General features: G+C 43.4%; 2 protein-coding genes across 3 annotated transcripts; both read right to left on the bottom strand.

Annotated features, from left to right (window-relative positions):
* Window positions 1–630: 630 nt before the first annotated feature.
* LOC123046511 (uncharacterized) lies at window positions 631–2,502 on the bottom strand. Of its 2 annotated transcripts, none has more exons than XM_044469899.1 (5): window positions 1,731–2,502; window positions 1,455–1,531; window positions 1,119–1,375; window positions 940–1,015; window positions 631–840 (listed from the first exon to the last, which is right to left on the bottom strand). In XM_044469899.1, the coding sequence occupies exons 2-5, from the start codon at window positions 1,512–1,514 to the stop codon at window positions 631–633; spliced, it is 603 nt and encodes a 200-aa protein (XP_044325834.1). In that variant the 5' UTR covers window positions 1,515–1,531; window positions 1,731–2,502. The 2 variants fall into 2 exon arrangements, with proteins under 2 accessions (XP_044325834.1, XP_044325833.1); XM_044469898.1 differs by having other exon boundaries at window positions 1,834–2,502.
* A 2,874-nt stretch (window positions 2,503–5,376) lies between these two features.
* Window positions 5,377–9,605, bottom strand: LOC123041910 (probable cation transporter HKT7). Its single transcript, XM_044464466.1, has 2 exons — window positions 8,292–9,605; window positions 5,377–5,973 (listed from the first exon to the last, which is right to left on the bottom strand). The coding sequence occupies exons 1-2, from the start codon at window positions 9,533–9,535 to the stop codon at window positions 5,547–5,549; spliced, it is 1,671 nt and encodes a 556-aa protein (XP_044320401.1). The 5' UTR covers window positions 9,536–9,605; the 3' UTR covers window positions 5,377–5,546.
* Between the last annotated feature and the right edge of the window lie 16,511 nt (window positions 9,606–26,116).

Here is a 26,116-nt window from a genome sequence, read left to right as displayed (position 1 = left end):
ATTTAATATAGCACTTTATCTTCACAAGGAAACCTAATACTCTGTTTTTTTCAGTTAGCACTACATCTGTAAACTGTTTATAAGATGTTTTAGATCACTATAAAGTAGTGACCTAAAACGTCTTATAAAAGTTTACAGAGGGAGTATATGTGAATAATTACACCGTTCTTTTTTCAGTTTTTAATTTCATTTGATCCTGCAAAGTAACATTTGCATTATTCTGGTTTAGAGTAAAAATGTGACCTACTTTTCTAGGAGTATTTATTAGTGTATTGTGAAGCTAAAATTTACCACCCTATAAATAGACTACTGCATGGCTGCAATGATTGAAACAAATGCCGGTTCTGAAGCTGGGTTGCAAAATTTGCATTCTGTTGATTATATTTGCAGTTGTAAGTGCAGGGCCGGAGGTTGGGATAAATTGATGTACTCAGTCCATGTAGCAGAAAGCATCAGAGAAGACAAGACAATTGTGGAGAAGGGCTGGTGCCTTTATGAGATTGATCTCGATACGCAAACACTATATGTCATGGACCCAATGATGGCATCATCCACATGGGATAAGATGGAATGGAAAGGCATGAAAACCAGCCGCCTAATGCTGCATTGCTCCAGGCTAAACAAGTCATGCTACTTTGTACAATCTGCCACTACTGATAAAACGTACATGATTTTATCTTTTGCAGATCCAGATGTAATGAATCCCAAACGACCATACCAGACAACACCCTCCAAACAGTGATGACCCGTCACGATTTTTATCCGCACATAAATCCCGTGCTTGTCGCGCAGGCGAAAGACCTCGAAAATAGTTGTTTGCCGAAAAGTGGCCAGGTTTTTCTGCATATATCAAGCCCAACAGCATGCAAACTCTACCTCAGTAAATTCCCACCAGGCAGAATTAGGAAGACAAAAAATATAAAAAAGGAGATTATGTACCCTAGTCAGTGGCCACATCATCTTATCCCCATCGTAGTGCCTGATTGCATGAAGCATACACATTCCAGACTCATCCCTTCAGGGAAAATAAAGCAAATAGACAGCACATGATCACCAACATGTATGTGCATGTAAAGCTTAGGAAGAAGAGACACATATCAGACATAATTTCCATTTACCTTATGAAAACATCACGTGTTATCCTAGGAAACTTGCGCTTCCATCTGTCAGCTAGACAATGCCATTTCACAAAGAACTCGTTAAAGCAACTGAATAATGCCGTGTGAATCTGTGAGATAGCCTCTTGGTGGGTCATATGGCGCTGCTCTTCTCCAGCAACTTGTGCACACAATGGGTCCAGAACATGGATCTCCTTCCTGAACATATCCCACATGTACACAGCCCATCCATGATCTAGAATGACAGGGACGAAAAACTGTAGCAAGCAAAACTTGTGTCATTGTTTCCTCACTATAAATTTCTATGTATCGGTGACAAAGAGAAGCAGATCTTACCATCTGGCATGCTGTGATATCATGATTGGCATTTCCAAGTTGAAGTTGGACAGACTTCATGTGTACCACTTTTTCGCCTACAAAAGAAGAGTGTGTCTGTTTAAAAGACAGAAAACAAGCATAAGGTTGCAGCCCTCCCTGAAACTCAATCTGAGCAATCGTACTATGTCCATGTCCATGACATTACTAAACCAGCTGAAAACATAGAAAATGGAAAAAAGTGGCTTGCATAACAAACCTACCCATGTAAATGCAAAAAAAAAAACATCTACTGACCGAGAAATCATGTTCAAGAACTTCCCTCCAATAGCATGTATACGTTGACAACATATGCACCCACACCCAGCTGATGAAACCTCCTTATTGCAAGCACAGCTACCTCATTGTCGAGCGGGTGCGCCCCTGCAATTTGCCGCTGAACGGACACATCATTTACCCTCAAAAACCTCGGATACATGTGCTCGAACCATATGCCGTATGCATGAGAAAAACAAGAAAATTAATCCGTCAGTTATTGGTATCAAACAAGCATTTCAGGCAGCAAGTACTTGATGTACCATCCGCATGAAAAAAATTAACAAACAACAAGGATGCTACCTGTCCATAACAAAATCATTACCTTCCGATAGCCACGTGTAGAACCTGTGAACTAATGGCAGCGGTGGAGGCTGTGGTAGGCATCCACTTGTCCATGGGTTGCCGGCGAAGCTTGCAGACTTGGCATACGTCCTCTTGGGCAACTTAGCCTCCATGGCACCAAACAAAACAACATTTGGCTCCGGCTCGTCATTGTCATACAAGCAGCGGACCGTGCCAAAAATAACATTCTTACGTTGTGGTTACGGCACTTGTAGAAGCGCTCACCGGCGTTCTGCCCGCGGCGAGCTACGTAGGTGACTACATTCCTACCACAATCCGGGAAGGAATTGGTAGGGCGACCAGATCCGCGCCTTGGTTCGGGTTTGCCGTCTTCACTGTCTTGAGTTCTTTGTTCAAATTTGGGGATTGATTAAGGAAGACTGCTCGCCTAGGGTTTGTCTCGTCTCGATTTGGGGATCGATTGGGGATAAATGGATCGCTCGTGAGTGGGGAAGGCGAAATTAAATGCAGTTGGTGGACCGGCCCCCAACCCGCCTTCGACCCGTTACGCACTTACGCTGCCGTTTGCACCGGGAGCTCCATTTGCCGCATTTTGCGGCAAATAGTCAGCGCGACGCACACAGGTGCCTCCACTAGGCCGACCCATCAGTAGACCACGCCCGCATCACTTGAAAAAGATGTAAAAAATATGAGACGAGGATTCGAGCTCACGATCTCGGATTCATAGTGGCTGCGGCACACCACCACACCAAACAAAACAACATTTGGCTCCGGCTCGTCATTGTCATACAAGCAGCGGACCGTGCCAAAAATAACATTCTTACGTTGTGGTTGCGGCACTTGTAGAAGCGCTCACCGGCGTTCTGCCCGCGGCGAGCTACGTAGGTGACTACATTCCTACCACAATCCGGGAAGGAATTGGTAGCGCGACCAGATCCGCGCCTTGGTTCGGGTTTGCCGTCTTCACTGTCTTGAGTTCTTTGTTCAAATTTGGGGATTGATTAAGGAAGACTGCTCACCTAGGGTTTGTCTCATCTCGATTTGGGGATCGATTGGGGATAAATGGATCGCTCGTGAGTGGGGAAGGCGAAATTAAATGCAGTTGGTGGACCGGCCCCCAACCCGCCTTCGACCCGTTATGCACTTACGCTGTCGTTTGCACCGGGAGCTCCATTTGCCGCATTTTGCGGCAAATAGTCAGCGCGACGCACACAGGTGCCTCCACTAGGCCGACCCATCAGTAGACCACGCCCGCATCACTTGAAAAAGATGTAAAAAATATGAGACGAGGATTCGAGCTCACGATCTCGGATTCATAGTGGCTGCGGCACACCACCACGCCAGACGGGTATAGCTGATTGTACGTAGCGCGAAATCTTATAGGAACTCAAAGCAGCGTTCACATATGAAAACAATTTTTTGGGGAAACACCGCAGTGGGTGCACTCTGCACTGCGCTGCCGCACTGCTCCCGCTGCCGCCGCCTCGTCTCCCCTCCTTTCTCCAGTTTTTCCTCCCTCCATCTTCCCGTCTCCTTCCTGACAGGAGCCAGATGCCATGAATTCGCCCGGGAAGTCGCGCTCCGGCCTTAATCGTCGTCACCGGCGACCCCCGTCCTCACCGCCCGCCTCCGAATCCTTCCCAGCCCATGCCGCGCATGGATCCGTTCGCTGCAAGCTCCAGCCGTCGCGCTGCCGCCGTTCTGCAGATTGCGGGTTGAATAGATGAAAACACAGGGGCCTGTTTGTAAATTCGAAACATTTTTCTGACTGAGTAAAGCGTGTATTGCGGGTTGATTTCTCATAAACGGGAGGACCTTTTTGTAAAATGGCCGATGACGGACGACAGAAACCTAATTTGCTTTATTATTAGGTAAAGATGGGCAATTTTTTTGAAATAGAACATTTTTCGAAAATGATGACATTTTCTTAAAACGGGAACATTTTTTTAAATTCGAAAATCAATCCTGGAAATGCGAATATGAAACTCCCGAACAAAATTGGAAAACACGAACATTTATTAAAATTTGTGAACAATTTTCGAAACTGGAAATTATTTTTGGAAACTACTGAAAAAATGAAAACATGAACATTTTTAAAAATATTTGAACATTTTTTCTAAATGAGAACATTTTTAAAACATGAACATATTTTAAATTGTGAACAAAATTTTGAGAATGCGATCATTTTCTGAAATTGTGAACAAAATTTTGGACATGAGAACATTTTTTGAAAAATCTGAACAAAATTTGAAAAAGAGAACACCTTTTGAAATTCCAAACAATATTTGAAATTTTTGAACAAAATAAAGAGGAAAACGAAAAAAGAATAAAAAGAAACAGGAAAAACAAAAAAAAGTTTTTTTTGAAAAATAGGAACAAATGTGAAATTCCAATTTTTTTTTGAAAATTTGAACAAATTTGAAAACACGAACATTTTTTGAGAATCACGAACAAATTTTGAAACAGCAAACAAATTTTCAAAATACGATTTTTTTTGTACATTTTTTGAGAAGAACAACATGTCTTTTGAAAACCTGAACAAATAAATTTGAACATTTTTTAAAGCCAAACAAAGTATTGAATATGTTGAACTTTTTCTGAAATTGCGATTTTTCTAAAGCAAAAATAAAAGAAAGAAAGAAAAAGAATAACGAAATGAAAAACGCGAAAAAAAGAAACAGATAATAGCCAATCTGTAGCATGTATAGGACACTAGCATTGTGAAGCTCCGGTGGCTAGCAACGCAGGTCGAGGAGTGGGAGGTTTTGAGGTTCGATTCCTCGCTCTGTCAGGGTTTTCCATTTGCACCCGCTGCACGCACGTTTGTGCGCCATCCCCTGTGTCTCCAACGTCCGTTTGCACGCACCGCGCCAAGGTCCCCGCTTCCGTCCACATACGCATTAATTTATCCAGTGTATGCACCTTGGAATACCTCGTACATTGCATACCCCATAACCAATTGACGGATCGCGATACCGTGAGCAAGCGAGCCCGTCCGCGCCATGTAATTTTCGCAATAAGATAGCATTATAATGCTTTCTTTTTCATGAAGAATTATGGTGGCCTCAGGTACCTTTCTTGTCATAGAATATGACCTGACCACCACTTGATTGGAATTTCCCTGTACACACTAACATATGTTTATACTTTCAGATCTGTGGCATGCAGCAGGTTGTTGTAAGAAATGGCTAGCAAACCATCTCTGCGTCTGAGAATCAGGCTAATTAGCATGTCTTGATTCTTAATGATTTAAATTTGATTCACCTAATCTGAAGCTCGCAACACTCTTTTTTTTTAGAACGAAGACGCTAGGGACGTCCAGCTTTAAATTAATAAAGCCCACAACAGTCAACGTAACCACCAAGTCAACCTTACAGAACGCAAGGATGACAAGGAGAAGGCTCCCTTTCTACACCTATACATGACTAGAGAAAGGTGGAAGGCAAGAAAAAGAAGAAGAGGAAACCATTCACCAAGAAGAAGGTGCTGCATCTAACTAAGCTTCCAGGCTTTGCCTCCTTTCATGCTGAACTTCTTGAGCCTCCCGAAGAGCATCACGAGAATGAGGATGAGCTTGCCGGAATCGCTCCACCTCCCGACGAAGCCGGTCCACCTGTCGGTGCAGAGCTGGTCCGGGCTGATCTGCCTACTGCAACTGTAGCCCATGGAGAATCCCACATTTCCATAAGCGCTGACAACTTCGACGACGATGCTGAGCAGGTTGAAGTTGAGGGGGTCTTCCTTGAGCTTCTCCCTCTCCGTGACGCAGATGGCAATGACGAAGATGGTGAGGTAGGAGAGCTGTGATAAGATTGTGCTCTTGATCAACTTGATCCCCCGTGCCTCCTCGTGCTTGGGGTGATCCTTTGTACTGGAGTTCCCCTCAAATGGAAACCATGTGGTGTATGGAGGCAGATACCTGGAAGGAAGCAAGAGGAAGCAGAGACGTGAGGAAACTGAGACGGGTAAATATTGATTCTCAGGATTTCGACGTGCAAGAACATTCTGGTGACCGGCAATATTCTCAGGAAATCAACGGTGTGGCACATATGCGGGTTCTCATTCTCCCGCGGCCTACATATGGTCTCAGCTTCTCATGGACCGCTGCACATATGCATGGAATCCGAATCCAGAGAACAGTACTCCGATCCTGAGCTTGTGGGCGATCGATGCTTGTGGTTAGCAAATGTCGTAGAGTATGGACTATGCATGGCAAGGAACACGCAGTTTCGTGGCTCCGCGTGAACCAATGGGTGGCTGGTCCAGGATGTGTTTTTTTTGGACAGAACGTCTAGGATTTTGGTTTTGGGTGCTCAATGTGGCGATTTCCTCGTGCCTTTTTCTGGTCAAAGTACGGTCAGCTAGAGCGTGCCTGGCGATTCACGAACTTGAGTACTCCCTCCGTTTCTTTTTAGTCCGCATATAAGATTTAGTCAAAGTCAAACTTTGTAGAGTTTGACTAACTTTATATTAAAAAATATAAACATTCACAATATGAAATCAATATTATCAAATGCACCATGAAACATATTTTCATACTGTATAGTTTTAGTATTGTAGATGTTCATATTTATTTATATAAATTTGGTCAAACTTTGTGTAATTTGACTTTGACCAAATCTTATATGCGGAGTAAAAAGAAACGGAGGGAGTACTTTCGACATGTCCGTTCTACAGAGGGAAGATTCCTCAACAGCTCCCTTCAATTCAATCATTGAACGGCATTTCCTAGTTTCATTACTATACTACTTCTTACCTTGGTCTCTTTCGTATTTTATGTTAAATTTTAATCATAAAATTAACTACACATGTTAATGCATGTCATGAAAAATTATATCGTTATATTTATATTTGAACAAAGCCTCCGATGATATAACTTTTGCTACGTATAATTTATATTTTAGTTAAAATTATAGTCAAGATATGACCTAAATACGATGGGGGACTAATAAACTAGGACAGAGGTAGCAGTTATTAAGGGCTGGCATTGGGGACACCTGGAGCACTTAACAAATACTACTCCGTAGTCAACGTGAATTGTACTTGGTACGGAGTATTCAGTGATGATCAGGGTTGTATAATATACGGCACTTGATAAGGAACATGCATGACAAATTATGCAGATGTACTTGTCTCATATCATGATCGATACAGAAGTCAGAAGTCGATCAAGTTATCTGCTCCTTTACCCCAATAAAGGATTATTATAGATATGGCCTAGTTATTGTACATCTAAGTGACTCAATAAAACTACAAAAAAAAGTCCGCATGAATCTTCGTGCAAATCAATGATATATGACTTAAATGTGCAATACTTAAGACACATCTAGATGTGCTTTAGCAAAATTGACGCTCCCTATAGTTAACAATTTCTAATTTCTTAAGGATTGCACATGGGCACATCCTTCAATTTTTTTTCTATTCTCGCATGAAAAAACATCCTTGGTAAATCCAATTAAATTAACTTCATGTGGCACATGTTGGTATGTTTTTCTATGCACTTGGTCAAACTTGTGAAGATTGACTTAGAAAAAATCTAGATCTTCATTAATTTGTAACAGACGTAGGGAAACATCGTAATCTAAAGTTTGATTACGGACATATTCAAAATGCCACTTGTTGAGTGAGCAGTGTAAGCTTAGCCTATTGAAATTGTTAAGAATCTACTATTTACCAAAAAAAATTGTTAAGAATGTCTGCTAGGCTTAATGTTGAACGCAGATGGCAATGACAATTAAAGATGGTCAAGTAGGCTGGCTATGAGATGAGCATGATTTGGTGTTGATCAAAAGATTTGAAATGTGAAAGATCAGAGGAACTTTTATAGGATAAGATTTTCAGAGCAAAAATTTCTATGGAGCCCTCCGGTTTATAGGAATGGATTCCTATTCCTATGTAGGATAGGGTCTAATTCTTCACATTTTAAAAGAAAAAACATTAGCCTTGATTCAATGAATTTTTTTCTATCTTATGCATCAAATTGCGTCTCTTTTTTTATAGGATTTGAGATGCATATCATCTAACTTTCTATGAAGTTTATATCCCTACAATATTTTTATCCTATGAATCAAAGGAGGCCTTAGTTGAGAAGCATGGGAAAATAAAATCTTAAACCACCTTCTAGAATCTTGATGGCGTTCAGCATAGGGAACTCAGTGTTATGGGAAGAAAACAAAACGAAGCATCGATCGACAGTTAATAACAAGGAGAAAGAGAGACAGGTCGAGGAGGACTCACATCATGAGCACGAAGAGGACGAGGATGGCCGGCGCGACGGTGGAGATGTCCAGGGTCGACTCGCCGGTGTGCCGGGAGTTCACCGCCAGGAACACCGCGTTGGACACCTTCTCCCACGGGCTCATCCCCCGCAGCGCGCCGCTCCACTCCATGCCGCACAGCATCGCCACCTGCACGGTGAGGAAGCCCACCACCGTCGCCGCCAGCATCGCGCACCGCCGCGCCGGGAGCAGGTGGTAGTACCCCGTCAGCTCCCCGCCCTGTTTCACCGTCTCCCTGAGCTCCACGCACCTGGTCGCCGCGGCGGCGGCGCGCACGCACGCGGCCAGCAGCGGCGGGAACAGCGTGTTCCCGACCAGCGCCTGCGGCACGAGCAGCAGCTGCAGCCCGGTGTCCCGCTTGAAGACGATCATGTTCTCGTTCGTCGGCATGTACCCGCAGCTCGAGAACGTGGACACCGTCGTGAACACGGAGAAGGTCCAGACGTTCAGAGCCTTGCTCCGCAGCGTCCGCCTCGCCGCCGGCGACGCGTGCAGGATGTACGCCGCGATGGCGATGGCGCCGAGGGCGTGCACCGCTAGGAGGATGGCGAGGACGACGAAGAACAGCGACAGCACTGCGTCGCGCCGAAGCCTCGTGTCAGGTACGTGCTCCAACGACTTGCTCGTCTCATCATCGGCGGTAGTCGACGTTGGGTTATCGATGCCAGCGGCGGCGGCCGGCGGCATCTCAAGCTCGGCGACGTGGTGGATCTCGACGCGCCTGGACGACTTGTGTACAGCTTGCTTCCTCAGCTTGAACCACTTGGACGCGAGGCATATGAGAGATAAAAACACCTCACCGCCGACGAGCATGAGTACTGTCAAGACGAGGAGCTGCCCGTTGGAGAAAACCTCCATCTCAACGGTGGACATGCTGGACACCGTCGCGGCCGAGACGGCGGTGAAGAACAGGTCGATGCCGCGGGGCCGCCTCGTCCCGTCGCCGCGGAACCTGAGCTGCGCGAGGAGGAGGTACCCGAGCCAGGAGACGGCTAGGAAGTAGGCGACCTGGACGAGCAGCGAGCCGACACGCGGCCAGAACCGCCCGGCGAGCGCGCGCCGCCACCGCGCCACGCGCTCCTTGACGACGTGGTGCTGCGCGTATGAACTGGAGGGCGAGGACATTGCCTTGTCGACCGCGGCCGTCGAGCTGCGCGGCGTGTGGTGCAACAGCTCGCCGACCTTATGATGAGCTCCGGCCATGTTCGATCGTTGTACTACTATGTATGTATGTGTTGTGTGGACGTGTTAGGACTTGGGAGATGTGTGCATGCATGCACAGGGCTGCGTACTGTCTGTGAGAGCTGAGGCGTAGTACGACGCCTTATAAATATATAGCCACGAACGCGTCATGGGTATTTTTTTTAATGATGATGCTTTGGTGGTCAAGTGCATGCGACACGTGGCCAAATTATTTACCCCAAAGCTACAGCGTAGATGCAAGGAGCCGTGCGAACCAACCTGTGGTTGGATGGTTAGAGGGACAGTGGTACCACCACCCATCAGAATTTAAATCCTGGTGCTCGTATTATTTTTAGATTTATTTCAGGATTTTCGGCGATGCGCCTTCAGTGGTAGAAGACGTTCTCGTACGCCTACGATGACTTCATAAATCTCAAGATGACATGCCAGTTCAGTCTTTTAAAAATGAGTTTTTGCACGTATGTATGAGCGCTTGCGTCTGTACTGTGTTAGACAAATGCAAGGAATAATGAGAGACAGGTACCTAAAAGTACCAAAAATACTGCTAAAAATAGCATTCCTGCCGAAAATATTAATACAGTACTGCACCAGGCCCACACGCATGTAGGTGGAGTAACATGGTAGTGGTACTACTCGCTCTGGGTCGGTGGCAATGCTAGTTTAAGAATGGTTGACCCAGATCTTCATACTCTGACCATCATGTTCATATTTTTTATTGCGAGTAATGTTCATATTAATTTGGACTGATAATTTACGTGTGATATTTATTCTGACAGAACTTTTGATTTCATTTGGCACCTGAACTCACAACATGAAGTTTTTTCGAACTGAGTTCTTGGTGGAAGAAGTATCTGCATGTTCGTATCGTGCGAGAAGGCAAGTGATGAATGACTAATGTAGCCGTACTAACTATCTTCTTCTACTTCAAAATATATAGGAGTATCTCATAAAGGTTTGCAGATGTTTACATGGTATCACAAATATGTGTGAATTTTTTTTCAACGTCTTTTTGGGAAAAATATGAGGCCACCACATCTTTTTTTTAAACAGTTCCTTCTCATTCTCAGGCTCCATGCAGGCCTTTATTTCCAAACACTCAAAAAAAATCAACTTTTTAAGTTTTTAAAAAAACTAAAAAAATACACAAGTACTTATAGATGTGTACTAGATGTGTATGAAATTTCATCATGAGAAAACTGTTTTTTTGTGGCCTGTACAAAAAAATAATCAAAAACATGTGAATTTATAGTGAATAGTACATGTGCTAGAAAAAACGTGATTTGTCATTTTTGTGTAGCTCGCATAAAAAAGTATTTCATCATGAAACTTCGTAAACAAGTAGTATACATCCGTATATATATGTGTATTTGTTTCAAGAAAAATTGAAACTTAAAAATTGAAATTTTGAAGTTTTCAAATAAAGGGCTACATGGAGCTTGAGCTCAGTTAGGCATTTCCATTAGATCACTTATAAGCATAGGAACAAATAGAATCCAAGTCGCTCATCCCCCGCATCGCCCACCCTCGCGGTGAAGAGAGAACCCTAGATCCCGCTGCCGCCTCCTCCACCTTCTTCCTCTACCACCTCATTGCCATCACGGCCGGTGAAGCCCGCGCCAGCTCCCATGAAGGTGGCGGCGGGGCAACTCGGCTGGCTCCGTCCCCTCCCATGATGCCCCCTACGCCTCGCGCTGCGGCGATGGCACCACGACGGCGACCTGGATATTGACGGTGGCTCCCCAGCAGCAGTTGCACCCCTCCCACACGTTGTTGTTGGCTCGGTGCTAGGTTGCGCCCCTACCAGGTGGTAGGGTTGACCCAGTGATGGCTCCCTGGCAGCGGGCCTTGACGGCGGGCGATGTTGTGGGCATGAGGCCTCGGGAGCCCGAACATGTAGTATCTGGGCCCCTCACACTATTGCAGGACTGCCCATTAGTGGCGGGCGATACGTCTATGAGGTATTTATAACTTTTGATTGTTTCATACGGTATATTATCGTTCTTACTCCCTCCGTTCCTAAATATAAGTCTATGTAGAGATTCCACTATAGACTACATATGGAGCAAAATGAGTGACTCTACACTCTAAAATGCATATATATACATCCATATGTGGTTTGTAGTGAAATCTCTACAAAGACTTGTATTTAGGAACGGAGGGAGTACATACTTTGGCCATAATTTTACATTATTTTATATTATTCTTCTGGACTAACATATTAATCCAGTGGCCAGTGCCAATTGTTTTTTTCTGTTTGTTTTTGGTTTTACAGAAAATCGGTACCTACCAAGGTCCAAACGCGATGAAACTTTTTGACGATTTTTCTAGAACATAAGAGACCCTAGAAGCTTTGGGAGGTGAACAGAAGATGGACGAGGGCCCCACAAGCCCAGGGGCATGACCTACCCCTCTGGCCGCGTCGGGCAATCTTGTGGGCCCCTACGGCTTCGTTTAACCTAATTCCTGGTTTATAAATACACATATATTCCAGAACGCTCAGAGCGAGACCCAAAACAATTTTATCACCATCGCAAGCCTCTGTTCCAAAGCGATCCTATCTGGAGGCCTGTTTCGGAGTTCTGTCAGAGAGGGAAACCATTGGAGTGGCCAATTCCGCGGAGCATTACGAGCTGAATCGGAAGCTCAAAAGCTCCGATGAGGAGCTCGACCTCGTCAACAAGTTGTTTGACGAGGCGCAAGGTTAGTCCGGTCGAGACTTAGTAATTCGGAATTTCCTTGTCGAGCAAGGTATTCGGAATTATCCCTAAGCAAGACAATGCTTACCGATGATTGGAGCTGCTGCCGTGGAGGTCGAGGGCTCAAGGCTGAGCTGAGGAAGGCCAAGGAGGAAGCGGCAGAGCAAAAGGCGGTGACCGAGCGAACGGCTACCAAACTTAAGTCGATAAGAACCGCCAGCAAGAAGCATGAGGCTAGAGTTGCCGAAGTGCAACAAGAGCTCAAGGATGCAACCACGAAATGTGAGGACCTTGAGCAGAAGAATAAGGATCATGTAACGGAGCTTTCAAAGGTGCAGCATGAGATCCGAGAAGCGAGGACGGAGACGTGGGGCGCCTGAGAGGAGCTCCGACAAGTCAAGAAAATTGCAAATGGTAAGCCATACTTACTTCAGAGTGTCTTTGCACTAGAAAAAAAAGACACATCCATGACATTTTGGACGAATGAATTTTTTTCCTATCATGCTTATGACAATTCTATGACGATAATTGTGACAAAAGCACGTATCATCATAGATGTGGTGGGCTCCTACTTCTATGACAAAAAATCATGACAGAAAATGGGCTTTTCGTCCTGGACGGGCCGGGGACGCACATGCATGACATTCTTTGGGCCGTCCATGACGGAAAAAATCATGGTAGAAGCGAGGGCGAGGAAATTTCAGGGAGTTCCCGGTTACGGTGGGTGGTCGGGGCCGAGCGATGCACAGAGGGATTGCGCGTTTCTCTCGTACACATATGCGCGTGTGTGCGAGGCGTTGGACTCTAACTGAACCCGAGTAAGGCGTTCGCTTACTGAACCCGAGCGATTGTACAAGCTATGTTACTGAACCCGAGCGATCGATCCCTGGCTATTAACTGAACCCGGGCGATTCCTTTGCTACTTCTGCTAACTAAAGCCGATCGAACCTGCTACTGCCTCTTGATGAACAGTGACCGTTGTTGGGGTTGGATGAACATTTCCTGGTAGGGGTTGGATGAACAAGACCCCATGGTAGTAGAGAGGCTGTTGCCGCTGGATGAACATGACACTAATCAAGGAGGCCGCCACACACACCTGACCCGGTTGGGGGTGGATGAACATGACCCCGTGGAGGCTCCATGAATAGTAGCCGATGAAGGCTGGATGAATAGTAGCCCGCAGATGAACAGTAGCTGGTGGAGGCTGGAGGAAGTCGACGATGGATGAACAGTAGCCCGTGGAGGCTGGAGGAAGTCGACGGTGGATGAACAGTAGCCCATGGAGGCCGGAGCGAGGCAGTAGACGGTGGATGAACATTTGCCCCGTGGAGTCCTGTTTTGCGGTACGTGATGCGTCTCCAACGTGTCTATAATTTATGAAGTATTCATGCTATTATATTATCTGTTTTGGATGTTTAATGGGCTTTATTATACACTCTTATATTATTTTTGGGACTAACCTATTAACCGGAGGCCCAGTCCAAGTTGTTGTTTTTTTGCCTATTTCAATGTTCAATAGAAAAGGAATATCAAACGGAGTCCAAACGGAATGAAACCTTTGGGAGAATCGCTTTTGGAACAAACGGAATCCACGAGACTTGGAGTGGACGCCAGGGAAGCAACAAGGTGGCCACGAGGGTTCAGGGCGTGCCCCCACCATCGTGGGCCCCTCGTGGCTCCCCTGACCGACTTCTTTCGCCTATATATACTCATATACCTCGAAAACATCGAGAAGCACAATAGATCGGGAGTTCCGCTGCCGCAAGCCTCTATAGCCACCAAAAACCAATCGGGACCCTGTTCCGGCACCCTACCAGAGGGGGGATCCATCACCGGTGGCCATCTTCATCATCCCGGCGCTCTCCATGATGAGGAGGGAGTAGTTCACCCTCGGGGCTGAGGGTATGTACCAGCAGCTATATGTTTGATCTCTCTCTCTCTCTCGTGTTCTTGATATGGCACGATCTTGATGTATCACGAGCTTTGCTATTATAGTTGGATCTTATCATGTTTCTCCCCCTCTACTCTCTTGTAATGGATTGAGTTTTCCCTTTGAAGTTATCTTATCGGATTGAGTCTTTAAGGATTTGAGAACACTTGATGTATGTCTTGCATGTGCTTATCGGTGGTGACAATGGGATATTCACGTGATCTACTTGATGTACGTTTTGGTGATTAACTTGCGGGTTCACTTTATGAACTTATGCATAGGGGTTGGCACACGTTTTCGTCTTGACTCTCCGGTAGAAACTTTGGGGCACTCTTTGAAGTACTTTGTGTTGTTTGAATAGATGAATCTGAGATTGTGTGATACATATCATATAATCATGCCCACGGATACTTGAGGTGACATTGGAGTATCTAGGTGACATTAGGGTTTTGGTTGATTTGTGTCTTAAGGTGTTATTCTAGTACGAACTCAATGATAGATCGAACAGAAAGAATAGCTTCATGTTATTTTAATACGGACTCTTGAATAGATCGATCAGAAAGGATAACTTTGAGGTGGTTTCGTACCCTACAATATCTCTTCGTTTGTTCTCCACCATTAGTGACTTTGGAGTAACTCTTTGTTGCATGTTGAGGGATAGTTATATGATCCAATTATGTTATTATTGTTGAGGGAACTTGCACTAGTGAAAGTATGAACCTTAGGCCTTGTTTCCTAGCATTGCAATACCGTTTGTGCTCACTTTTATCATTAGTTACCTTGCTGTTTTTATAATTTCAGATTACAAAAACCTATATCTACCATCCATATTGCACTTGTATCACCATCTCTTCGCCGAACTAGTGCACCTATACAATTTACCATTGTATTGGGTGTGTTGGGGACACAAGAGACTCATTGTTATTTTGTTGCAGGGTTGTTTGAGAGAGACCATCTTCATCCTATGCCTCCCACGGATTGATAAACCTTAGGTCATCCACTTGAGGGAAATTTGCTACTGTCATACAAACCTCTGCACTTGGAGGCCCAACAACGTCTACAAGAAGAATGTTGTGTAGTAGACATCAAGCTCTTTTCTGGCGCCGTTGCCGGCGAGGTGAGTGCTTGAAGGTATATCTTTAGATCTTGCAATCAAATCTTTTTCTTTCTTGTTTTATCACTAGTTTAGTCTACAAAAGAAAACTACAAAAAAATGGAATTGAGTTTGCCTCATATGCTTCATCTTTTTAATATCTTTCGTGAGAATGATGGTAAGGAAAATTGTGCTCAAGTGCTAGAAAAGAAGTCTATAAAATGTTTGGCACTAAATCTTTTAGTGAGGAGCATGATTGCAATGTTATTAGTATGAACTCTTTGAATACCCATGGTACTAATGATGATTGCACTAGTCATGATGAAAATGTCTCTTATAAGCATGTCAATTTTTGTGGAGTGCATAGAGTTTGCAAGTACACACCAAATAGGGAAGATAGATTTTGCAAGACGCATAAGTATTTAGAAACTAAATGGTTGCAAGAGAGGCTAGATGCTTGTGCTGAAGATTTAAAATTTCTTTGCCATACTTGTGAACTTTGCAATGAACGTGATCATTTAAATCCCCAATGCAAATTTTTTCATGATCGTATCATGTCCAAAAATTGTGATGACTTGATTTCCCTTGCACATCATAATGAACTTAGTTTGCTTTTGGGTTATGAAGAAATAAAACGTATAACTAAAGATATGCCAGAATTTGTCCTTGATAAAGTTCTTGATTTTGATCTAGAAGAAATTTTTATGTATTGTGCGGTGAATTGCATTAAAAATCCATATATTGCCAATTACATAAAGAAATGAAAGCAAATAAAAGATTAAGAGAATACTAATGAAAGGGCAGAGACTTCCCAATTTCCTCCTATTATTTCTTATGAGGAAGAAGGTAACGAGGAGGAGCTTTCTATTCAACCAATCTCATTAATAAGGAGCTCAAAAAATAGGGTTAAACCAACACATGGTGAGAAGAAGCAAAAGAAAAGACGGAGAAGCAAGGGTGGAAAGGTATCCCTCACAAGTGATGTTTCTCCTATTACTCATTGTGATGATGATAATTGCTATACTATTGGTGCTATCCATACTATTAATGATGAGAGTGATTATGCTTATGATATGAAAAGGCCCAAGCTTGGGGATGCTATGTTTGATGAGAATGACATGTTTGAGAATATATTTGCTGAAATTAATGTTTGTCCCAAGCTTGGGGATGCTATGTTTAATGAAGATGATATTTTTAGGCTCCCAAGTTTTGATGTGCAAATTTATTATGATGATAGCATGTCTCCTATTTATGATGGTTATATTGACGAAAGTGGGTTTGGAAGAGTGTCAACTTTAGGAAGTAATGATCCCACTATTTTGGAGGGTGTTGAATCTTATAATATTTATGAAAGTGGATTTGGAGAGGTCATGACGTTATTTAGTGATGAATCCACTATTTTGGAAGAGGTTTCAATTGGTTATGATGAGAACAAAGTTGCTACTTATGATGATTATTATGATGAAACTTATGCTATAAAAAGCAGTGATGATTATATTTATAAAACTTGTCATGATTATGATTACCCTTTTTCTGAAAATTACTCTTTTAATATGGAAATTTTTTTATAGCATTCGAGTCTCTTATGATGCTCCCACTATTATTCATGAGAAGAAATTTGCTTATGAGGAGAGTAATAAAAATTCTATGCTTGTAGATCATGAAAAGAATGCTTTATGTGATGGTTATATTGTTTAATTCATTCATGATGCTACTGAAAATTATTATGAGGGAGGAATATATGCTTGTAGGAATTGCAATAATATCAAGTTTCCTCTCTATGTGCTTAAAATCTTGAAGTTATGCTTGTTTTGCCTTCCTATGCTAGTTGATTATTGTTCCCATAACTTGTTTGCTCACAAAATCCCTAAGCATAGGAAGTAGGTTAGACTTAAATGTGCTAGTCATATTCTTCATGATGCTCTATTTATGTTTCAATTCTTACCTTTTATGTGAGCATCATTGAAATCATCATGCCTAGCTAGGGGCGTTAAATGATAGCGCTTGTTGGGAGGCAACCCAATTTTATTTTTGTCCTTTGATTTTTCTCCTGTTTAGTAATAAATAATTCATATAGCCTATGGTTAGATGTGGTTTTATGTTTTAATTAGTGTTTGTGCCAAGTAGAACCATTGGAAAGACTTGGGTGAAGTTTTTATGATCTTGCTGTAAAAAACAGAAACTTTAGCGCTCACGAGATTAGCTGCCATTTTTTACTGGAGGGTGATTTTAGGTTGATTATTTTTGAAGATGATTAACAGAAAAATTCCTCAGGTCCACAAATTTATTTCAGAATTGTTGGTGTTACATAAGTATACGTATGATACAGATTACTACATACTATTCTGTTTTTGACAGATTCTGTTTTCTGTGTGTTGTTTGCTCTTTTTGATGAATCTATGAGTAGTATCGGAGGGTATGAACCATAGAGAAGTTGGAATACAGTAGATATTACACCAATATGAATTTAGAAAGTTCACAACAGTACCTAAGTGGTGATTTATTTTCTTATACTAACAGAGATTACGAGTTTTCTGTTGAGTTTTGTGTTGTGAAGTTTTAAGGTTTTGGGTAAAGATTCGATGGACTATGGAATAAGGAGTGGCAAGAGCTAAGCTTGGGGATGCCCAAGGTACCCCAAGGTAATATTCAAGGACTACTAAGAGCCTAAGCTTGGGGATGCCCCGGATGGCATCCCCTCTTTCGTCTTCGTTCATCGGTAACTTTACTTGGAGCTATAGTTTTATTCACCACATGATATCTGTTTTGCTTGGAGCATCATTTTATTTTGTTAGTATTTGCTTGATGTTATTTAGAATAATGTTTTGCATCTCTATTTTCAATAAATATGTCAAGGATATTCTTTACCATGCTTATTTTGCAAGTATACATGTTGCTGTTTCAAAACAGAAAGTTTACCGATGTTGCAAAACTTCCCTAGAAAATTAAGAATATGATAAATTGTTGAAACTTTTTTCATATTGAGCTATGATAAATCTTCTAAAGTGTAGTATTTTTCTCATAATTTTTGGAGTTAGGTAAGTATGTTGAATCTTGCATTCTTTACAGACTATACTATTTTGGCAGATTGCTGTTATGTTTGCATTGTTTGCATATGTTTGCTTGTTTAATGATTCTCTTTGAGGATAGGAGTATTAAATATGCAGAGACATTTAGTATGCAATGTTGAATAATAAATTTAGTGATTTGTTACAGTAGAAAATGATAAGGTTTTTGCATTGGTTTATACTAACTTATCTCACGAGTTCTTGTTGAGTTTTGTGTGGATGAAGTTTTTTGAGATGTAGGAAAACCGTGATATGAGTGGAATTAAGGAGACACAAAAGCTCAAGCTTGGGGATGCCCAAGGCACCCCAAGATAATATTCCAAGAAGTCTTAAGCATCTAAGCTTGGGGATGCCCCGGCAAGCATCCCACCTTTCTTCTTCAACAATTATCGGTTAGTATCGGTTGAGCCTAAGTTTTTGCTTCTTCACATGATGAGTGATATCCTTGAAATGTAGTTTTATTTTGTTTTGCTTGCCGTTTGAATAATATCCCAAGATCTGAAATTCTTAAATGAGAGAGAATCTTCACATAGCTACATAATTATTTAACTACTCATTGATCTTCACTTATATCTTTTTGGAAGTAGTTTGTCATTTACTCGTGTGCTTCACTTATATCTTATGAGTAAATGGTTGACTGATTTGAGTATCATAAATCTGAAATTATATATGTTTCATATGCTTATCCCATGGGGAGTAATGACTTCACATATAAGAAGTAGAGGTGGTAAATTTATAGAAGGTTAGCAAACATTGTATTGGTTACTTGAACAATTCATCAAAGAATATTGAAGGAAGAGAGATTTCACATATAAATATACTATCTTGGACATCTTTTGTAATTGTTAGCACGCATTAAAATATGACATGCTAAAAAGTGGATGTTGGACAAGGAAGACAACTTAATGGGTTATGTTTTCCTATATCCGAAACGTTATATTGTCTTGGATCATCTAACATGTTGAGCTTGCCTTTCCCTCTCATGCTAGCCAAATTCTTTGCACCAAGTATAAATACTACTTGTGCTTCCAAACATCCCTTAAACTAGTTTTGCCATGAGAGTCCACCATACCTACCTAAGGATTGAGTAAGATCCTTCAAGTAAGTTGTCATCAGTGCATGCAATAAAAATTGCTCTTTAAATATGTATGATCTATTAGTGCGAAGAAAATAAGCTTTATATGAACTTGTGATGGGGAAGAAATAAAAGTGACGGAGTGCATAATAAAGGTCTTTATCACAAGCGGCAATATAAAGTGACGTTCTTTTGTATTAAGATTTTGTGCATCCAACCATAAAAGCGCATGACAACCTCTGCTTCCCTCTGCGAAGGGCCTATCTTTTACCATTATCTTCTACCCTTATACAAGAGTCATGGTGATCACCACCTTTCCTTTTTACACTTTTTCCTTTGGCAAGCACTTTGTGTTGGAGCGATCTGGATATATATATCCACTTGGATGTAGGCATTCATAAATTATTATTGTTGACATTACCCTTGAGGTAAAAGGTTGGGAGGCGAAACTATAAGCCCCTATCTTTCTGTGTGTCCGATTAAAACTTTGAACCCATAAATATCACGTGAGTGTTAGCAATTGTGAAAGATTAAATGATAGTTGAGTATGTGGAGTTCGTTAAATCAAAGCTCTGACATAGACCCTTCCTGAAAATAAGATGAATTGAAATTGTTTGGTGACTGAGAATATAGTTTGTTAGTTTCAAGAAAGTTTATGACCTATACTTTAACATCTGAATAGCATGTTACTTGATCATGAAAAGTTTTATGAGATGAGCTACTGTTATGAAATATAATGATGCTAGAAAAGGTGACTGAAATTATCATTGATCAAACTTGTGCACCTACTAGCATTCAGACTTCATAAATTCTTGCTTTTATCATTTACCTACTCGAGGACGAGCAGGAATTAAGCTTGGGGATGTTGATACGTCTCCAACGTATCTATAATTTATGAAGTATTCATGCTATTGTATTATCTATTTTGGATGTTTAATGGGCTTTATTATACACTTTTATATTATTTTTGGGACTAACCTATTAACCTGAGGCCCAGTCCAAGTTGCTGTTTTTTTGCCTATTTCAGTGTTTCATAGAAAAGGAATATCAAACGGAGTCCAAACGGAATGAAACCTTCGGGAGAATCATTTTTGGAACAAACGCAATCCAGGAGACTTGGAGTGGACGTCAGGGAAGCAACAAGGTGGCCACGAGGGTCCAGGGCGCGCCCCCACCCTTGTGGGCCCCTCATGGCTCCCCTGACCGACTTCTTTCGCCTATATATACTCATATACCCCGAAAGCATCGAGGAGCACAATAGATCGGGAGTTCCGCCACCGCAAGCCTCTGTAGCCACAAAAAACCAGTCGGGACCCTGTTTCGGCACCCTGCCAGAGGGGGATCCATCACCGGTGGCCATCTTCATCATACTGGCGCTCTCCATGACAAGGAGGGAGTAGTTCACCCTCGGGGCCGAGGGTATGTACCAGTAGCTATGTGTTTGATCTCTCTCTCTCTCTCTCTCTCTCTCTCTCGTGTTCTTGATATGGCGCGATCTTGATGTATCGTGAGCTTTGCTATTATAGTTGGATCTTATGATGTTTCTCCCCCTCTACTCTCTTGTAATGGATTGAGTTTTCCCTTTGAAGTTATCTTATCAGATTGAGTCTTTAAGGATTTGAGAACACTTGATGTATGTCTTGCATGTGCTTATCTATGGTGACAATGGGATATTCACGTGATCTACTTGATGTACGTTTTGGTGATCAACTTGTGGGTTCACCTTATGAACTTATGCATAGGGGTTGGCACACGTTTTCGTCTTGACTCTCTGGTAGAAACTTTGGGGCACTCTTTGAAGTACTTTGTGTTGGTTGAATAGATGAATCTGAGATTGTATGATGCATATCATATAATCGTGCCCATGATACTTGAGGTGACATTGGAGTATATAGGTGACATTAGGGTTTTCGTTGATTTGCGTCTTAAGGTGTTATTCTAGTATGAACTCTATGATAGATCAAACGAAAAGAATAGCTTCATGTTATTTTACTACGGACTCTTGAATAGATCGATCAGAAAGGATTACGTTGAGGTGGTTTCATACCCTACAATAATCTCTTCGTTTGTTCTTTGCTATTAGTGACTTTTGAGTGACTCTTTGTTGCATGTTGAGGGATATTTATATGATCCAGTCATGTTATTATTGTTGAGAGAACTTGCACTAGTGGAAGTATGAACCTTAGGCCTTGTTTCCTAGCATTGCAATACCGTTTGTGCTCACTTTTATCATTAGTTACCTTGCTATTTTTATAATTTCAGATTACAAAAACCTATATCTACCATCCATATTGCACTTGTATCACCATCTCTTCGCCGAACTAGTGCAGCTATACAATTTACCATTGTATTGGGTGTGTTGGGGACACAAGAGACTCATTGTTATTTGGTTGCAGGGTTGTTTGAGAAAGACCATCTTCATCCTACGCCTCCCACGGATTGATAAACATTAGGTCATCCACTTGAGGGAAGTTTGCTACTGTCCTACAAACCTCTGCACTTGGAGGCCCAACAACGTCTACAAGAAGAAAGTTGTGTAATAGACATGAGTACGCCACAACCCTCCCGATGAACAGGACCCTGTTTCGACCGAAGGTGCTCCAAAGCAAGTTTGTTTCCTCCGTTTTACGCCACACCCCTCCCAATCAACAGCACCCCGTCTCGACCACAGGAGCTCGAATACAAATCCGTTTCCTCTGTTTTGTGGTACGCTAGACCCCATTTCGGCTGTTCCATCCAACCCGGTTGGCTCCCGATGAACATGACGCATTTCGACCCAGTTTGTTGCCTCCCGATCGATGAACACGACGCTGTTTCTCCGTTCCGACCCAGTTGGTTGGCTGTCGATGAACAGGACACCATCGCTGTACACGTTCGAGACCCTGCCCGTATGTACGTACGTAGCCATATTTACTTTCTTGCGGTGTGGTTGTACGTACGTGTACATGATATAGACGGGACTGCCTGAACAGCTACTGCTCCTTACTGGGCCATGATTCATCGTGGCAGAAAGACCGATGGACTAGTATGTACGTACACGTTTGCGACCAGAATGACAACGGTACGTACACTTCAGCCGGGTGGGTCCCGGCTGTCAGGGAGGATAAGGAGGTACTTCCTTGCGTGTGGAGATATTGATGGTGGGTCCGAGCTAGTGGGAGGATTTTTTTTGCATAATAAGGAGGCACTTCCTTGTGTGCGAAGATGTAGCTAGTGGGTCCATCTGTCAGCCTCACCGTGTACAGTCCTCTTCCAATGGTTGTCGTTCGTTGACCATATTGACCATGCCACACGGACAACACCAGGCGGTGGACGACAGGTAGGGAACGACGCAGGTCCTGGGAACATGCAGAGGGTAGTACGAGGGTTGGTTGGTTCGGCTGCGGTGTGAGGCTGCCGTCGCCGCAGAATAACAGGGGGTGTGGCTGAGTAGAGGGATGGCCTGACCAGCGGCGGGACTAGTAGGGGGCGGTGAGGCCTGTGCGGCAGCACAACCAGCCATGGGAGGCAGGAGCATGCGGTGGTTTGGACGGCTGGAGCAAGAAAATTAGAGGTTGAAGAAGCAGGACGACCATTGGATGTTAACAATCCTACGGTCACTGATACATCTCCAGCGTATCTATAATTTATGAAGTATTCATGCCATGTTTACAACAATTTTATATAGTTTTGGTATGATTTTCATGGAACTAACCCAGACTGATGTTGTTTTCGAGAATTACCGTGGTGTTGTTTTTTGTGCAGAAATGAAAGTTCTCCAAATGAGTTGAAACTTTTTGATGATTGTTTTGGAACAAAAGAGACCCTCGAAGCTTCGTGGGAGGGCCAAAAGAGCCACGAGGAGGACACAAGCCACCACGGCGCGCCAGAGGGGCCTGGCTTGCCCCGGTGGGTTGTGCTCACCTCGAGGCCCATCTTCGCATGAAACCGACGCCAAAAAATCCTATAAATAGAGAAACCATCAGAAATAACCATAGATCAGAAGTTCTACCACCGCAAGCCTTTGTAACCACGAAAAACTAATCTAAACCCCATTACGGCACTCCACCGGAGGGGCAAATCATCACCGGTGGCCATCTTCATCATCCCTATGGCCACCATGATGAAGAGGGAGTAGTCCACCCTGGGGCTGAGGGCTTGTACCAGTAGCTATGTGTTTAATCTCTCTCTCTCTCTCTCTCTCTCTCTCGTGTTCCTTATATGTCACGATCTTGATGTATCACAAGCTTTTTTAATAGGGATTATTCCATCTGTGCCCCCAATTCCTTAGTTGTGCTCAGTTTTCCCCACGCTCCAAACTTTTGCTCACTTTTCCCCACTCCCTTAGCTGAAACTCTCACAAATGTTCATAGCAGACGTTTGCCGTCTTGGCCGTTAACTCTGACTTGTGGGGCCACGTTGGACTCTGTTCACTGTGGCTGTGGCTTCACTCGTTGGGCCATGTTTGTGTTCATAGGACGGGCCCATCAGTTTGTTGTTAATAAATTAAAAAAGCATGCTATCTATGGATGCAGCCTGCTATGCATGCCAAGCTTTGCCATCGATGCAGCCTAGTATGCATGCAAATGCCGCCACGCATGCATCTAGTGACCTAGACCTAATCGCATGCATGCACACCGACACGCACCCATCGATCCGTGCCGCATGGTTGTCGGTGGATTCAGTCGCTCCGCAGCGTTGTTTCACGCATCACAGGCCTATGTGCCGGTGGCAGAAGGGGAAGGATGCACACTCGCGTCCATATGTCCACGCATCGGTTCACGCCGCACGGTGCCGCTCGATTCAGTTGTGGCATTGATTCATGCAGAGCACGCAGAAGGGGGAGGCATGCAGACGTGCATGTAGAGCATGCTCGCATCGATTCACGTTCACACATTGATGATCGCATTGGTTCACGCATGCACTGAGTCATGATCTACGCCATTTCTGCATGTACCCTCTTCGTCTCCCCTGGCTATTTAAACCACCCTTCATTGCCTCTTCTTCTATAGATCCATCTGCGCCTCCCCCTTCTCTTCTTCCCCCAAAAGCCAAAGCAAACACTCAGCGAAGCGAGCAAGATGCAGTACAACGGGCCGACGTTCCGCGAGCCGCCCACCATGCCAGAACGGCGGTACCCCGCCAATGTCGTCGTCGAGGCATCGCTTCACGTGTGGGCGTTCTCACGCTGGAGCGGTAGCTCTGAGCTTGCACCTGGGTTCCTCTGTGCGGGCTTCAACCACCTCCCAGTGGGCTCTCCGCCCATGTTCAACCTCATGGAGCAGCGTCCCCACACCAATGCTCTAGTGGTAGGGCTCGTCGCCCACTAAACCAACAGGTTTGATGCCTACTACCTGCTCGACATGGTGTATTGGTGTGGGTGCGAGTTCATCGCATTCACCACCTACAACATCTTCACCGACTTCGAGAGCGTCTTCACCACTCGCAAGCGCATGCACAACCTCCCGTACTACCTCGGCGAGAACGGCCTTGAGGAGGAGCAGTACTGAAGCCGACGGCGAAGAAGACGGTTGTAAGAACATGCGGTGCCCCCATGTTTGGTTTTGGTAATTGATGACAATCTCTATGGACTAATGGTTGTCTTGAGTTATATTTGAAGGATTTGTCCATAGGTTTTTCTTGAAGTCCATGCGTTGGTTTCAATAAGTTTATGAGTTGACCAATGTGCTATTAAGGAATTATCCAAAGATTGGTCATGTGAGTGTTGAGCTTATTGCAAGCATGTCTTGAAGAAGAAGATTGTGTGATCATTCATGTTTACCTTCAAGACATCATCCAAATGAAGAGAGTTGGAAAGATTCAAGGTTTATCAAGACTAAGTCAAGAGTGAATCAAGTTGATCAACTCACAAAGCGTAGAAGATGTACCGAGAGGGATCTAGTGATCCCATGGTATGGTAAGCATTGTCCATTGCACTTTGTGTACTAACCCATGGTCTATGTGAGAGTTCTATGTGGGGTTAGGTACGTGTCCATGGGCTTGCTTCAAGGAGAAGATATCATACAACCCATGGAAAGAATGACATGAAGTGGTGATCGTCATCAAGATTGCCGTGTGCAAGTTCAAGTGGAGCATCATGAAGAGATCAAGTGCTTGAATCTTACCATCCATTGTGGTGTCAATGGACTTGTGAAGATGTGCCTAAGAGTGGCTCACCCATAGTGGACTATGGGGGAGCAACCATCTAGTCTTCATCGAGCCAACGCAATCAAGAAAGGTGGTCCAACTTGAGGGAGTCAAGATCGTATTCATCTAGCTCAAGTGGACCATGTGCAAGGCAAAGGTTTGCCCTTGATAGGTTGTCTATTTTACCGGTCTCGTTTGCCGTACTATCAAGGGGGGCTCTCAAGTTGGTAGCTTGATCGTATCGTTTGTAGAGAGCTCAAACCATTGCATCCTTGCATCATGTTTCTTGGTTCTTGTTTGGTTATATTTGTGAGTCTTAGAGCTTATGCTCATCTTGATGACAAGCTTGAGTTCATCGAAAACGGAGTTCGCATGCGTCTTCCATGATGTTTTCGGTGTTGGAGGTTTTACCGGTCTTATCCGAGGAGGGTTCTCACCTTTTTCTTATGGGCCTTTTCTCATTTGCTCATTCTTGATATTTCTATCAATATTGTGTTAGCCCATGTCATTAGCTTTCCAACAAACTTCGTTTCGTTGAATTCGTAGTTCGTTTGCAAAAGTTGTGGCTGTTTTGGTAAAGGCTGCAGCGGTAC

The sequence above is a fragment of the Triticum aestivum genome, chromosome 2B, assembly GCF_018294505.1.
Source record: "Triticum aestivum cultivar Chinese Spring chromosome 2B, IWGSC CS RefSeq v2.1, whole genome shotgun sequence".
Lineage (NCBI taxonomy): Eukaryota > Viridiplantae > Streptophyta > Magnoliopsida > Poales > Poaceae > Triticum > Triticum aestivum.
Note: the sequence above shows the minus strand (reverse complement) of the source record. Positions and strands in the feature narration are given on the sequence as shown.